The 17,096-nt window shown below is 36.9% G+C and overlaps 1 protein-coding gene across 2 annotated transcripts in view; it reads left to right on the top strand.

Moving 5' to 3' along the window:
* Nucleotides 1-17,096, top strand: part of LOC115975553 (DNA mismatch repair protein MLH1) — a 52,997-nt gene that overhangs the window by 4,466 nt on the left and 31,435 nt on the right. The window contains exons 4-8 of one of the 2 annotated variants that reach the window (XM_031096375.1): nucleotides 3,353-3,563; nucleotides 4,599-4,747; nucleotides 7,115-7,213; nucleotides 16,195-16,264; nucleotides 16,399-16,534. In XM_031096375.1, coding sequence (XP_030952235.1) covers nucleotides 3,353-3,563; nucleotides 4,599-4,747; nucleotides 7,115-7,213; nucleotides 16,195-16,264; nucleotides 16,399-16,534 — 665 coding nt within the window. The remainder of the gene's footprint in view (nucleotides 1-3,352; nucleotides 3,564-4,598; nucleotides 4,748-7,114; nucleotides 7,214-16,194; nucleotides 16,265-16,398; nucleotides 16,535-17,096) is intronic. The other variant, XM_031096376.1, reaches the window with a different exon arrangement.

Here is a 17,096-nt window from a genome sequence, read left to right as displayed (position 1 = left end):
GGCTTATGGATATACCTATAGAAGGAGGCCTTTATACTTGATCCAATACTTCCTCTGCCTCTAGATTAGATAGGTTTCTTTTCTCTCCGCTCTTGGTGGATCACTTCACTCTATTTGCACAGAGAATGCTGTCCAGGGTACTTTTAGACCACTACCCAATTCTGTTTAGGGGGGGGGGGGGAGTCATCGGAGAGGTAGAACTCATTTTCGTTTTGAAAATATGTGGTTGAGGGTGGAGAATTTTGTTGATAAAGTGAAAGCCTGGTGGGCATCCTATTTGTTCCAAGGAAATCCTAGTTTTATACTAGCTAAGAAGTTGGCAGCTTTGAAGTTAGATCTAAAAAAATGGAACGAAGCAGAGTTTGGTAATGTCACTTTTAAGAAAGAGCAACTCTAGAACAAATTGAATGATTTGGATGCTAGAGAGGAGACTCAGCCATTAACAGCTGAGTAAAAGTTAGAACAAGTTAATCTCTGTACTGAGATTGAGAAGCTCACTCTTTTTGAAGAGATTAGTTGGAGGTAGAAGTCTAGGGTGCTACACTTGAGGGAGGGGGACGCAAATACCAAATTTTTTCATAGAATGGTTGATTCTAATAGAAGAAATAATGGTATTGAGAGCCTTATGGTTGATGGAATCTTGTCTTCCGATCAAGGTATGATTGCTGATTATATTACTCAATTCTTTATGAATTTATACTTTGAGTAGTAGGTTGTTCGACCATTTCCAGAAGTCTTGGTATTTCCAAGGATATCCGGTGATAATGCTGGTTGGCTAGATAGACCTTTTGAGAAGGCAGAAATTTTTGATGTCATACAAAATTTTAATGTTGATAAACCGCTTGGACTAGATGGGTTTCCAATGGCTTTCTTCCAAGTGTGTTGGAGTATTCTCAAAACTGATCTTATGGCTATATTTCATCATTTTTTTGCTAAAGGTCAATTTGAGAAAAGTTTGAATGCAACGTTCATCACTCTCATCCCTAAAAAAAATTCAGCAATTGAAGTCAAGGATTTTTGCCCCATTAGTCTTGTTGAGAAGGGGGGGGGTGTTTATAAAATCATTGCTAAGGTCTTAGCTACCAGACTTCGCACGGTCATTGAAGATATAATTTCTTCTTCACAGAATGCTTTTGTGAGGAACTAGATTCTTGACCTTGTGCTTATTGCTAATGAATGCCTTAACAGTAGAGTGAAAACTGGCTTGCTAGGGATACTTTGCAAACTAGATGTTGAGAAGGCTTTTGATCATGTCAACTGGGGATTTCTTATGTAGTTACTAGAACGGAGTGGGTTCTCTATTGAATGGAGGCGGTGGATTTTCTTTTGTATATCTACAGTTTGCTTCTCTATTCTGATAAATGGGTCTCCCTGTGGGTTTTTTGAGAGCTCCAGGGGGTTGAGACAAGGTGACATTGTACCCTTTGCCGTTTGTCTTGGTTATAGAAGCCCTTGGGAGAATGCTGGATAAAGCTGTCCATGATGGTCACATGTCAGGCTTTGGTGTAGGTCGTTTAGAGAGATCTTTGGCGGTGTCACATGTTCTCTTTGTGGACGACACTTTAATTTTTTGTGATGCTGATCTGGATTAGGTTTTGTTTCTCCGTATGATTCTCATTTAGTTTGAGGTGGTTTTTGGTCTAAAGATAAATTTGGGCAAGTCAGAGTTGGTTCCTGTTGGTATGGTGCATAATCTTGACTTATTGTTGAATGTCCTTGGCTGTAAACAAGGTACTCTTCCAATAAAATATTTAGGCCTTCCTTTGGGAGCTAAATTCAAGGATAAGACAATATGGAACCCAATTCTGGAGAAGATAGAACGGAGATTAGCAGGATGGAAACGTTTGTACTTATCCAAGGGAGGTAGAGTCACTTTAATTAAAAGCACTCTATCTAATTTACCTACTTATTTTCTATCTTTATTTCCTATTCCTGCTTCTGTGGCTAACCGAATTGAGAAACTTCAGAGGAATTTCTTATGGGGTGGCATTGGTGATGAACCAAAATTCCATTTGGTTAAATGGGCTACTGTCTGTACTCCCATTGCTTCGGGGATAATGAAGGTAAGACTTTTTAATGAAGTTTTGCTTGGGAAGTGACTATGGAGATTTGGGATGGAGAGGGCTGCCCTTTGGATGCAAGTGATAGCAGTGAAATATGGCTGTGGATGGGGTAGTTGGTGTACTAGGCCTACTAATGGTCCATATGGTGTTGGCTTGTGGAAAAATATTAGTCAGGGATGGCCTTCTTTTTTTCGCTACGTTCTATATGATATTGGGGATGGGTCTAGGGTGAAATTTTGGCAAGACCGTTGGTATGGTGAAACATCTCTTGCAGTAAGCTATCCTTAATTGTTTAGATTTTGCTGAGATTAGGAGGATAGTGTGGCTGAGATTATGAAGTTTGATAACGGAACCCTGTTTTGGGATGTAAGTTTCTTTAGGGGTGTGCGTGTTCGGGAACTAGAGGCACTGGCCGGTTTCATGGATACCATATATGGTGCTTTGGTGAGAGGGTTGGAAATCTGATAGAGAGAAGGGCTTCATGGTTAAGGATTATTACAATCTCTTAGTGGGATCTAATGACTATTGCTTTCCTTAGAAAAGCATTTGGAAGTAGAAGATTCCTTCTCGAGTAGCTTTCTTTGTTTGGATTGTTGCTTTAGGGAAATGCTTAACGATTGACAATTTACGAAAAATGAAGGTTTGGATATTGGATTGGTGCTATATGTGCAAGTGTAATGGTGAAACAGTTGATCATCTTTTTCTTCATTGTTCGGTTGCAATGGATATGTGGGCTATGGTGTTCGGTTTGTTTATCTTTTCTTGATTTCTTAGATGCTTGTAATTTTTGTTCTTGATTATTTGACCTCTAGTACACTCCCTGTGTACTAGGGTGTTCCCCTTTTTTGATATCAATAAACTTTTTACTTATCAAAAAAAAAAAAAAATCATCCAAATGATTTTTTGATCATGTGGATTGACCATTCAATTCCATCAAAAGACCCCCAATTATCCACAAGATGCAAAAAGGAACCACATTCCAAGTTTTATAGTTTCATTCACTCTAAAAATTTCTCTCTAACAACTTGGCATTTGCATGAGTCTTTGGCATAACCCATGTCACTCCAAATAACATCCACACAAATGACCTAATAGTTCTTGCTACCATTCATTGATTTAGAAGGGGTTCCACTGATTCTCCACTTGCCTTACACATGAAAAGAATGGTAAGATTTTAATATATGTATGGAGTTTTTAACACCATATGTATCACTCTTTTAGGTTTTAATGTTACATGATTGGAAATCCTTTTGCACCGTAGTAAAGCTTTTTAACCTCTACTAAATCAGCATGGAGCTTCTGGAGCAGACCTTAACACAGTTGGTACATCATCAAGGCTTGATGCTATTCGATCAGTTTATGGGGTGTCAGTTGCTCGAACTCTTATCACAATAGAAACTTCAGACAATAATCCATCAAGTTCAGTTTTCAAGATGAATGGTTTCATCTCTGATTCAAATTATGTTGCAAAGAAGATAACAATGGTCCTTTTTATCAATGGTATGTATTATTGTGCATACTTGAAATGTAGTGTACTTTTATGGTCCATTAGAATCTACCACTATGAGTTTATCAGATGTACTATAATCCTCTAACATCTGAAAAGCAGAGTTTATGACAGATTATTGTTTCTTTGCTTTTGGTGGAAGCATCTGTTATAAACACTGACAATATATGGTGTTTCTTCTTGTTTCAATATCTTGATTTACCTTCTATACTTTTGCATTTCCTCAAAAGAAAACAGCAACGATCCCATATCAAGTTTGAAATTTGGCTAATATCAGTCCCTCTTATATATAATTGAAAAAGTGCATCTCATGTTCTTTTCAAATTTAGTTTTATGATCAGCATTGCTTCCTGTCCTATAGATTTAAGTTCTCTGTTTGCTTGCTTACTGTCATTTTGATAATCCTTTTCTTATTATTGTGAAATGATACTTTTGAGACATAAGTGGAAACATAATATAAATTTTGTGTACGAATTAAATTTTCTGATTCAAATTGTACCATGAAAGTAATATAAATTTTGTTTGGTTAGTGAATGGCATCTTGGTATCGAAAAAGAAAGGTGGAAGGCATCTTAACTCTCTCTGTTTTGTTTTTTGTTCCACTCCCCCTTCCTCAATGGTCTTTGGACCATATGGCATCTCCTACCTGCCCCTTCACTTGTAGCTTTTCTAATAATTGTGTTGCTAGCCATGACAGTTTTTTTTCCCCTAATATTCCTGATTTACTTTGCTCAATCTTTAAGTTTTCTTATTTTTACTAAATTTCCTTCATATCAACTTAAAAAAAAAAAAAAAAATTCAAATTAAATATGCTTGCATGGATGTCAAAATTTGTCAGATCAAGTTAACTCTCTCTCAACAAGTGTATTCATAAATGTGTGAGGAAATTTACCTGATTTTATATTTATTTTTATCTCCTAAAACTCCATTTTAAAGATAAAATAAAAAGTTTTCTAGCATGCTTTAGTAATGGTGGTAAAGTAATGACATAAGAACTCACGTGTTCCCCCCTCCCCTTCTTTTTTCAGATAGATTGGTAGATTGCACTGCTTTGAAGAGAGCTATTGAAATTGTTTATGCTGCAACACTGCCCAAAGCATCAAAACCCTTCATATATATGTCAATCGTATTGCCACCTGAGCATGTTGATGTGAATGTGCACCCAACTAAGAGAGAGGTACATGTTTCTGGGTTTTTTCCCCCAGTCTTTTCTGATCTATCCAAACCTAACTGAAAGGTCGAGTCTACCTAGGGTGAGAAAAAGCAGAAGAAGAAAGGAAGAAAGAAAGAAAAAAAACTGCATATTTTTTTCTTAAGGGTACATGCTGAAAGTTTTATCGTGCAATTAAACCCTCAGTGCATAACATTGCCAACTTAGAACTTAAAGGCAAAATAAATCCAATGAAATTGATCAGTCTCTTGGTATTCTGTGATGGTGTTCCATCTTGTCTGATATCCTTTCGATTGCTTATATTATGCACTTTTTCATAATTGAACTTTCTACAATGTGTACCCATGTTAACTGTTGAGGCAATTGTATCACTTTTCTTCCAGTAAATACTAGTTGAAACCAGAGGTAATATTAATATTTTTTCTTTGTTTACCTAGGGTGATGTATAACTTTGAGCAATAAATCAATCAATAAGTAAAATGAGATGTCTTGGGGTAGAGTAAATCGATTTAGCCTGGGTCAGCTTGCAGATCAGCTTGGGCTTTTCCATTGCAATATTTCATGATGTAATAATGGCTTACTGTGGCTATTAGAAGAAAACTTTTGAAAAAATAAAAGACTTCTGATATTATGTTATTTTATTTACTTATCTATTATTATTATTATTATTATTATTTTGATATGTAAGAAAACTTGTATTAAGGGAAGACTTGTTTATTAGAAAAATGAAGTAGCCAAAAAAATATGTACAAACAGTAGAAATGAAAAAAAAAAAAAAAACTATGTATAGGAAGATAGGGAATCTAAAAAAAGCGGAATGAAAATGGTTGTGGAGATATGGAATGGAGAGAGATGTCCTCTGGAGGAGGGTCATTGAGGCGAAATATGGGGATGGTTGGGGTGGTTGGTGCACAAAACCGGTATCAGGGACATATGGTGTTAGTGTGTGGAAATCAATTAGAAGTGGTTGGTTAGCTTTTTTTAAATTTTTTCGGTATGACGTGGGTGATGGTACTAATGTAAAGTTTTGGGAGGATGTATGGTGTGGGGTTTGTTCTCTTAAAGAAGTATTTCCAAAGTTGTATGGTATTAGTTGGGCAAGGGAGGCTTTTGTGTCAGAGGTCATGCGTTTCTCTCATGGGAGGATCCATTGGGATGTCCGATTCCGTCGCCCAATGCAGGATTGGGAGGAGGAAGCGTTGGATTTGTGTTGGGTATGCTTTATTCCACAAATGTACGGGGCTTTGGTGCTGATAAGGTTTGTTGGAAACCAGCAATGAGTAAAGGTTTTGAGGTTAGAGGTTTTTATCACGCTTTATCCCCTTGTTCTGACATTTCGTTTCCTTGGAAAATGGTGTGGCAATCGAAGATTCCTCCTAGAGTAGCATTCTTTTCTTGGATTGCCGCTCTAGGTAAGATTCTAACTATAGATAATATTTGGAATAGGCATATTGCAGTGCTTGATTGGTGCTATATGTGCAAAAGGTGTGGGGAATCAGTGGATCATCTTCTTCCTCACTGTCCGATAGCATATGAGTTTTGGTCTATGGTATTCTGTTTGTTTGGTATCCATTGGGTTATGCCATATAAAGTTATTGAGTTGTTGGCTTCATGGCAGGGCAAGTTTGGAAGACAGAAATATAGATTTCTAGAGGTTTGTGCCACATTGTCTGTTTTGGTGTTTATGGTGGGAACGGAATGCCAGATGCTTTGAGGACTCGGAACGGTCAATCCTTGATATTAAGTCCTTTTTCTTCTACGCTCTCCTTGAATGGAGCTTAGTTTTACCTTCATGCACTTCTTTGTCCCTCCCTATTCTTCTGGATCATTGTAATTTGGGTTACTAATTTCTGTCACTGTAGTACATTTCTAGTGTACTTGGGTTGGCTATTCTTTGATAAAAAGTTCTTACGTTATTTATCAAAAAAAGAAACTATTTCTAAAAATATTTGAAGAATACAAGAAGAAAAATTAAACATGTTATTTTCAGTGGTTTTCTTTTCCCTAAGCTGAACCGTAAATTGGAACAAAAAATATCATGTGATGTTCTCTGCAAATGTGTTGTTTTTCCGATTAATTCCCTGAAAACAATGAGTTATGTCTAAGTTATGCATTTAACTCTTGTTTAGAGAGAGAGAGAGAGATACTCACTTTTTTTCATATGCCTGGACTTCATCAGAAATACCTTGAAAGAGGCAAGAGTTACCATTATGATTTATGAAGTGAAAAAGTAGAAACATCTTTAGCTTTTCTTGCTTATTCTTTGATTGGTTCATATTGGAACAGCTGATGCGGAATGTTAGTCTTTGTCAACCTCGTAAGGATACCATATTGTGAGGTTCTAATTGAAAACAACATACCTGTCATATGCAGGTAAGCCTTTTAAATCAAGAAGTTATTATTGCGAAGATACAGTCAGTGGTTGAATCAAAATTGAGAAACTCCAACGAGGCACAGACATTTCAGGAACAGGTATTTCTAGCAAACTTGGTCGCTGAACTACAAACTAGATCCATTTGAGTCTTTGATAAGAAAATATCTGCTTTTTAAGACTTGCCTCCTATGTCCACCTCAAATAGGGTTAAAAAAGAATAACAATGAGCTTATGTTCAATTTGGGGAAAATCCTGTGTTAGGTTAATTTGATTAACTAACACTGGTCTTATTATACTCAAATAATAATATGCATATTGTTAATATACCTGCACTATAGTTAAAATTTATAAATCTGTTTCTTTCTTCCCCAAGTGACCAAAGTCCTTCCTACAAAGGTGCAATACCCTGAGGTGGAGCTCCTATTCATGATAGGACCTACCTTGTCAGCATCTGCATAGGATTCTATTGATGACAGAGTATGATTAGAAAAGAGTACCTTGATTAGGAGCTGATATCATATATGGAAGGATATGTTAAATAACATCTATATGAGAAACTCTACGTGCATGTATAATTGGCTAATCACACTAAAAAAATAAGCAATATATGGGCAAATGTGAGACAGATAACCAGTCCCAATTAAGCATTGTTATCTCCCTTTATTAGCCAATACTCATTATTTCGGAAGGGCGACAGATGAGTGGATGGAGGGGTTTTGGGTTTGAACTACAAGAACTGCTTGTTGGCATTGATCCGCAAGTTTGAGACTGAAATTGGTATCGAGCCTAAAAATTGTGGTGCATGATCCTACGTGACGGTTGTAATGAGGGATGGCTGGTGTAGGAATGTACCTGTGGTAAAATCAACCAGTGATGTGAAAGGGAAAAAGCCTCTAAGGGCAGTAAATGGTACTGGAAATATCAGAAAACCCCTAGAATTCAATTAAATTTGAGGAACATAAAGAAATTATTTTTGTTCCTTACTCGATTTAGGTGGTACATGTGGGCTTTGGAGGTTGAATGTCCACCAAAATTGCGAAAAAGTGTGATATATATGGCATGCGTCAACTTTCTTGAGCATCCAATAAGATAATGGTAACTAAAATGATTTCAAAAGTGGTACCCACATGGATGCCACGTGGGAAGGGAACACTCAAGATATGTTCAAAATATCAGACTAGCGGGTATTCGAATTGGGCTAGGCTAATAAAATCCGAAGTCCAGGTTTGGTATTTTTTGAGCAGGGGGAAACCTCCGGTTCCCAATTAGTATAGACCAAAGACCAATGGGCTATTGAGTTGGGCAAGGATTCTAAAGCCCATAAAATTTTGGTGATGTTTGAAAAGGGGGAGAGTTCTAAGTCCCACTCTTTGAAGCCCAAGGCCAGCGGTGCGTTTCTCTCTTCTATTTGCTAGCCTTGATCCTTTGTCATTGTGTTTAGTCACAAGAAGACATTACCTCCAAGTCTACTTAGTGGCTGAAATTTGAGGGATGATTGAAAACCTATATATTTTTCATATCTAGGTGATGCTCAAAGCATATTATAATTTTACCGCACTATCAAGGAGTTGCGAGCTCCAAAATGAGTTCTAAAAGGGAACAATCAAGAAGAAAATTCTGTCTTGGATTTTAAAAATCTAGAGAATTTGATTGCTCTGATTATGAGGTGTTGCAGAAATGTAAACCTAGAGGTCTGTTATTGAGTAATCACTGAATCTGAAGTACACCCTTTTGATGAAAAGGAAGGACCTAAACATTTTTAAAATTGAGAAACTAACCTTAACTATTTTCTTTCTCCAAAAAAAAAAAAAAAAAAAAAATCCTTAACTATTTAATACACTTCTAGCACAATTTGAAAGTACCCATTCCAAAATGCTCAGAAGGAAAAAAAAAGCCTTTATTGAGTAGGCAAACAAATCAATAAAATTCTTAAGTTTGCCTCAGATATTGATTAAATTAATTAACAAAAGAATCATGCTCAATTTTTCATAGATAGGCAAAAACAGCTGTAGCAAAAATGCATTTGGAATCCAGGCCAACGTATTGGGCATATTTATGGGCATGACTGACAATTTGATGAGTTTGAACAAGTAAAGCTGATATTGAGTTCTGACTCTTATATATGGGCTTGATTTAGCGTTTGGGAGATAACACCTTGGGGAGGCTCCAACTAAGTTGTTAATATAATAATATATAGGTACATCTCTTAACCCAAAGTTTAACTCTATGAGTTTGGGCTCAACTATGTTATATTAACCGCTTACTCCTCTCATTATTCAATTTGGGACTTTACTCACACGTGTCTACCTAATAATTTCCTTCTTACCTATGCATCTTTACCTCTCTTTTAGGCTTTAGGACCTCTCTATGGGTCACAAACAAGTCCTACTAGCTCCTCTTGCCTATAAGTTGTTTCTTCACTGGTGCGTCATCCATGCATGTGCCTCTCGTAGCCATCCATGGGAATCATGTGTCAACCCCAGATGCTCTTTCTTGAGAACTAGCCTGCACTTCTCTGTCCATGGGAACCTGGCACCACCCTAACATCTAATACCATTGGCAATACTCATTTGTTGGGCATTTTTCCAAGATCATTTGTGTGGGCTTGTGATGTAGGTGCATCTTCTAAGTTGTTTTAAGATGTGTTGATTGAGTTCAAGTTGGCAGCCTTAATTGTTAAGAAACGTTAGTACCGTTCTTATCCGAATTAGTTAGTCATGTTAATGAAGGTCAATGTAGGGAAAAGCAAGATTGTCCCTGTTGGGGAGGTGAATAATCTAGATGCTTTGGCTAATATTCTTCATTGTAGAGTGGGCAGTTTGCCTATGAAATATTTGGGGATGCCGTTGGGATCTTCTTTTAAGACAGCCTCGATATGGAATCCTATTTTGGAGAAAATGGAGAAGAAGCTTTCTAGGTGGAAACGTCTCTATTTATCTAAGGGTGGTAGGCTCATGTTACTAAAGAGTACTCTATCAAGTCTCCCGACGTATTTTTTATCTCTTTTTACTATTCCTAAAGTTGTAGCGGCTAGATTGGAAAGTATTCAGAGGAATTTCCTTTGGGGATCTTCTGTGGGGTGCTTCAAATATCCTTTGGTGGCTTGGGATAAGGTGTGTTTACCCGTTGAGATGGGTGGTTTGGGGATAAGAAATGTGGCGCCGTTTAATCAAGCTCTATTAGGGAAATGGCTGTGGAGATATGGTCATGAAGTTACCCATCTATGGCGGTGTGTTATCTCCTCAAAATATGGCGAGGGTTAAGGGGGGTGGAGTATTAATGTTTGCAGGAGGTCTCATGGGTGTGGCCTATGGAGAAGCATTAATGAAGGATGGGAAAGCTTTTCTAAGCATCTGTCTTTTGTAGTGGGTGAAGGTACTTGTATCCGCTTTTGGCATGATAGGTGGATTGGTGACACTACTCTAAAAGATCTCTATCCTGAGCTTTATGTGTGTTCAGCAGTCAAGGATGCTTGTATCTCTGGTTTTGTGGATTCCTGAAGGGGTTACTGTTAGAGTGTGGAATTTAACGTTTTATAGAGCTTTTGAAGATTGGGAGTTGGATGCATCGTATTCTCTACTTCAGCTCATCCAATCTCGTATTCCTCAGGGTACTAGGAGTGATTCCCTTTACTGGCAGCTTAAAGGGGATGGTAAGTTTGACACTCGGTCTTACTACCTTGCAATTCGGGGTGCTTCGATTTCTTTGTTTCCTTGGAAGGGGGTTTGGAAACCAAAGATTCCTAATCGTGTGGCGTTCTTTCTGTGGACTGTTGCGCATGGTCAGACCCTCACTCTGGATAATCTAATGCTTAAGGGTCGCCCATTGGCTAATAGGTGTTGTTTGTGTTGCTATGATGGGGATTCGGTAAATCACCTTCTTCTTCATTGTCCTGTGACCCATTCCCTTTGGACTTTTATGCTTCAGGCCTTTGGTATTCTTTGGGTTATGCCAGGTTCGGTGGCAAGTTTGTTATCTTGTTGGTATCAGTGGCATGGGAAGCATAACTCAGGCATTTGGAACTTGGTTCCAGGGTGCTTAATGTGGATTGTGTGGTTGGAACGAAATTGTCGATCCTTTGAGGACAAAGAGAAGACGTTGGATGAGCTAAAGCTTTTATGCCATCGTAGTCTTTTGGAGTGGTCTCGTTGTTGGGGTTTTACTGATTGTACTTCTCTCTCTGAGTTTTTGTCCTCCCTTAGCTTAGTTTCCTGATTTCCCTTGTTGTTCATCATCATGAACGTCTTGTATTTATCTTTTTTCTATCATTTATAAAAGTTTTATGCTTACCTATCAAAAAAAAAGTTAGTCATGTTAATGAATAGTTTACTTGTATTAGATGTAACCAATGTTATTTTGACACTTAGCAAGAGACTAACGGTTGTTAGTTGTAGGACAGATTGGATAAGTACTCTTGTACTCTCATTTTCTAATAAGTTTTGAGAATTAACGATTTTAAGTCTTTTGAGTGCTTTTTTCATTGTAACTTTGTGTTCTTGCAGAGGTGCCTTACTACCTACTAAATGTTCTAAGCAACTCTCGTTGTGAACAAAGTCCAAAACAGTTCAACCTACACACATTCCCTACACTAGTTTGGTATCTGAGTTTGAGATCCTTAGGATTCAAGTTCTTTTGCAATATTTCTTCATTCTAGTTCCAAGAACCCATCAAGATTCAATCTTGATTGTTAATTTTAATCCTGAACACCTTCCTTCAGTTAACAATAGCCTTCAATTGCATTAGCAATTAGTTTGCAACAACAATAAGTAGTGGTGAGTGAGAAGGGATGAAAGGATAAGGGGAAGAGACCTGCTATTTCTACAGCAGATGAGGAAGACATTGTAGCCAATGAAATGGGGATCAAGGGGGCCAACTTGATTTTCCAGTTGAGGTAGTATTGTTGAGGAGGAAATTAATTGCCTTGATTGAGCATTTGTGAAGAGATAGGGTGTTTCCACAGCAACAAGCTTAGCATAATGTTGCTGAGAGTGATGCTTTAAAGAATGGCTTAGGGGTACTATCTTTGCACTACCTGTTCCATCTAAAACAGGGTGTGAATGTGGTTTCTCAAGAAGTAGTAGACAAGATGAAGTTGAAGACAATTGATCATTCTCAACCTTATAAAGCTGTCATGGCTCAAAAAGAGGGAGTTTTGTGAAGGTTGACATTTAGTGCTTGGTGTCTTTCTCAATAAGGAAGCAATTCTTTAATGAGGTCCTTTGTGATGCGGTCAAGGTGGATGCCTGCCATCTATTGTTAGGTAGACCTTGGCAGTTTGACAGGAAGAACCATGTATGATGGGAGGAAGAACTTATACAACCTGATCAAAGATGGGAAGAAGTTCACTCTACTGCTACAAAGACTAAAGCTAAGTCCTCTATTCCCAAATTTTCATTCTTAGTCACTAAGTCCTTTATGAATGAACGTTTGGAAGTAGGGATTGTGTCTATGTTGTTGTCTGCTTTAGAGTTAGATTCTATGAATATACCAGTAGAGATTAGGCAATTGATTATGGAGTTTGAAGATGTATTCCCTATTGAGTTGCCTAATGACTTACCTCCTATGAGGGATATCCAACATTGTATTGATCTTGTACCTGGATCATCTCTGCCCAACAAACCTGCATATAGGATTAAACCTTCGGAAAAGGAGGAAATTCAAAAACAAGTGGGAGAGTTGCTTACTAGGGGTTATATCACAACTCCAACGGAGTTTTCTTTGGAGTGGTTTGGGCAATGATTCAAAATTTCACTTGGTAAATTGGTCTAAGTTAAAAAACAAAAAGGAAAAGAAAAAAGATAAAAAGTTATCCTATTTAGTATGGGGGGTTGGCGTTTAGAAATTTGAGATGCTTTAATGAAACTTTGTTGGGAAAATGGTTATGGCTTTTGGGACCAAGAGAGATGCATTTTGGAGAAGGGTAATATGGGTTAAATATAGAAGCAAGGGGGGAGGTTGGTGCTCTAATTATGTTCCAGGCCCTTGTGGGGTGAGTTTATGGAAGTCTATTAGAAGTGGCTGGTCTAGTTTTTCTTGCTATATTCAATTGGAGATGGGTCAAGAGCGAAATTTTGGTATGTCGTTTGGTGTGGGGATAGTCCTTTGAAATTGAGTTTTCCACAGTTATTCAACATTAGTAGTGATAGAGGCATGTGTGGCTAATCTCATAAAGTTCCCAATGGGGTTCTTTATTGGGATAGGGAGTTCTTGCATTTAGTTTAGGATTTTATGGATGTTTTATATGGCGTCTCTTTGAGGGGGTATTGGTGAGGATAAGCTATGCTGGTTGCTTGCTAAGAGAAGGGGTTTTGAGGTGAGTAGCTATAATCGAGCTCAGATGGGTGTCTACTATCAATCCTTCCCTTAAAGGAACATTTGGAAGCCAAAGGTCCCTTGTAGAGTAGCATTTTTTGTTTGGACTGTAGCCTTGGGGAATATTTTAACGATTGATAATTTACACAAGAGGAAATTGAAGATTCTGGATTGGTGTTATATGTGTAAAAGAATTGGTGAATCAGCAGACCATCTTTTATTACATTGTCCTATTGCAGTTGAGCTATGGTCTATGGTTTTCACCTTGTTTGGTTTCTACTAGGTAATGCCAAAGACTGTGGTTGAGCTTCTAGCATGTTGGCAAGGAAAGTTTGGTCGCCATTGCATTGGTGTTAGTTAGATGGCTGTCCCTCACTGTTTGATGTGGGGCATTTGGCGTGAGAGAAACAGTCTGTGCTTTGAGGATTCTAAAAGGACAATAGCCGATCTAAAACTTTTCTTTTTTAGAATGCTATCAAATTAGATGTCTATCATTGGAAGCTTTCTATTTTTCTGATTTATACTTGTAACTTGTGTACTTGATTGTTATTGTCCCCAGCTGTATATGTTGTGTATACTTGGGTTTTTTATGATTTGAATAAAATTTCCATTACTTATCAAAAAAGAGAAGAAGCATTAGACCTTGTTCTGTTCTAGTCCTTACACCTAAAAAGGATGGGTCTTGTGGGATGTGTGTGGATAGTAGGGCTATTAACAGGATCACTATGAAGTATAGGTTTCCAATTCTCAGGTTAGATGATATGTTGGATTGTTTGTCTAGTGCCAAATTATTTTCTAAGATAAACTTGAGTGGCTATCACTAGATTAGAATGTGTCTTGGAGATGAATGGAAGACATTTTTCAAAACCTCTTCATGGCCTATCCGAATGGTTAGTTGTGCCATTTGGGTTAGCAAATGCTCCAAGCACTTTTATGAGGAGTATGTGGAGTATTTTCTCTTCCTTTTTGTACTTTTTTATAATAAAAAAATCGTTGCACTGCTAGTACACTACCTGTGTACCGGTTTGTTTCTGGTTTCTTGATAAATAATTTTTACATACTTATCACGAAAAAGAAAAAGAGGGAGAAAATAACCCACAAAGGCCAATGTGCCTCTATGCTCAAAACACTCAATAATTTTATTAATTTGCTCTTATCTCCCTTGAATACTTGAGCACAAATATATATAAACACTCTTTCCTTGTACTAGAAGTATTAGGACTTGTGATTGGACTAGTAAAGTTAATCCTAATAAAATACTAACTTGAACTCTAAATAAACCTAAGACACTTGTATCTCTTAGAAGATTCTAGACTTAACTAATGACCAAGATACCCTTAATTCGCAGGAATTGTGGAAATTACAGATTTGCTCCTGAATATAAGTAATAGAATAAAAACCAAATAAAAAAATATTCTAACCCTTAAAGACTCATACTTAGACCATTAAAGCCACATGACTTTCACTTCGATTGGACTTCACATGTGGACCCCATAAAGTAATTCTTGAAGGGGTGATTTTGCAAAGTAATAGCAAATTATTATTGCATGGCTGCTTCAATACCTCACAAGAAGGCCACCAAACATGACCATGAATAATGGCAAATGGATGCAAAGTTATATTAGAAGGTAAATGAAAAGAAGCATCGTTCATTAGTTCTCTTTACGAGTGGTCTTTTGTATCGAGTTTTACTGATAGTAACTCTATTCACCCCTTCATGGAGTCAACTCATATGTAGATATTATCCCATTGTAATTCTTTAGGCTACTTCATGTTTATTTTCACGACGTAGTCTCTTTTCAATAATATTATTTTTACCTATCAAAAAAAAAGAAAAAAGAAAAAAAGAAAAAAGAGAAGGTAAATGAAAAGAAGCATGATGGTGCTTAGCAAGTTCACAAGTTTCACAATGAAAATTTGAAATATAGTTTTTTTTAAAAATAAATAAATAACAAAGGGAAAACCTGTAATAATGGAAAGGGAATCCAAAAGCCGAGATTGAAATGCTTGCGGAATGGGTGAATCCAGAATCTAAAAAATACTTATAGTTGGACTACTAAAATCTTAAGACTCGTGCTACAATTGACTTGATAAAATTAATGTCGAATGGATGAAATTATAAAGTAGCAACAAATCAATCTTACATTGCTGCATCACAAAGCCAATGCTTGCCCATTTAAGTGATGTTTAGAGGTTGATTTCACCTATAAAAAACAGATGTTTAGAGGTTGATTTCATTTCATGTAATGAAAATATGTTAGTTTTTATGTTAATTATCCAAATTGCAGAGCTGCCACTAGAATTTGAGAAACTTATTCTACATTCCTTAGACTAAGACACTGATTTAATTTGGATGTGTAGTTTGAATTTCTCATGGATAAATTTCCAGTTGTCAAAAAAACCTAACTTGATGGAAGAGTGAATTTAATTGTGTAATCAATGTTGAACACTCGTTCACAGTATGGGCCCAACTAACTTCTCTAAATGATTGGTGTGCAACATGTGGACTTTTTAAATTTTATATGGGAATTGAAGTGGAGTTTTAAGATCATGTGGTCTAATATCATAATAAATTTCCACTTGTCCCAAAAGCCTAAGTTGATGGGAAAGAGTTTCTTTTATCATTTAGTCAATATTTAATACTCATCCAGTCTGAATAGGCTTGTGGTGCTTTCAGTATCACTATATTTGTGGCTTGATAATTCAGATGAATGTTGCTGTCTAACTTGTGAAACTGGTTGGCATCTTTTATCTCATGGTCTGGCAGATAGTAGAACCGTCTCCATCTGGTAATATTGGAATAATCAAGGATTCTAGTTTCAGCTCCTCACCATCTGGTATAGTGAAGTGTTTCCCTTTTAATTGGGTTGCATGCTCTTGTTGCCCATATTCCTAATATATTTTAATAACCATACTTGCTCATTATCTGGGAGCGCCCTCATCTTGAAAGTGTCTCACAATAAATTGATAGGTTCAAAATCACAAAAAGTTCCTGTGCATAAAATGGTTAGAACAGATTCATTGGATCCTGCTGGAAGGTTGCATCACTACTTGCAAGCTAAGCCTCGTGGACCACTTGAAAACAATCCTAGTTTGACTGCTGTGAGGTAGGATTTATTTTTGGTTTATTTGCATTTGCTTTACACAAATAAGTCATATAGGAGCACTTTGGAGAGATGGACTTTGAGCTGTTTCTCATGAGTGTCGAAAGTGTATGGAAACTTGATTAGAACAACATGAATTATCTTTAGATTTTCGTCACTGAAGTTTTTGGTATTGTTTTCATTGTTGTCATCATTGTTATTATTGTGGACAAATTATAGTAGGGTGGTGCTTCACCAAAGTTGAGATGGCCAAATCTTGTTACATATAATGGTGACTCTTATCACAATTTTAGTCATTTGATTAAGGTTCTCTTGTTTGATAGATAATAAAACATTATAAATTAGATCCTTCATATAATAATATGAAGGCTTTTTTTTGTGGGGGGGATAAATAATGTATTTTATTGAAAATGGAAAGCTTAAGTGCATAGGATGTATACACTAGCTTTCTTAAACTTTAGATTCTAAATGAAAACGATCCTATAAAATCTACAAACAAATGCTCTTTTCTATTTCCAAGAGTACAAGTCTGCTCAAACAGGGATTCCATGGTGATTAGGTAGAG

The sequence above is a fragment of the Quercus lobata genome, chromosome 2, assembly GCF_001633185.2.
Source record: "Quercus lobata isolate SW786 chromosome 2, ValleyOak3.0 Primary Assembly, whole genome shotgun sequence".
Taxonomy (NCBI): Eukaryota; Viridiplantae; Streptophyta; class Magnoliopsida; order Fagales; family Fagaceae; genus Quercus; species Quercus lobata.
Note: the sequence above shows the minus strand (reverse complement) of the source record. Positions and strands in the feature narration are given on the sequence as shown.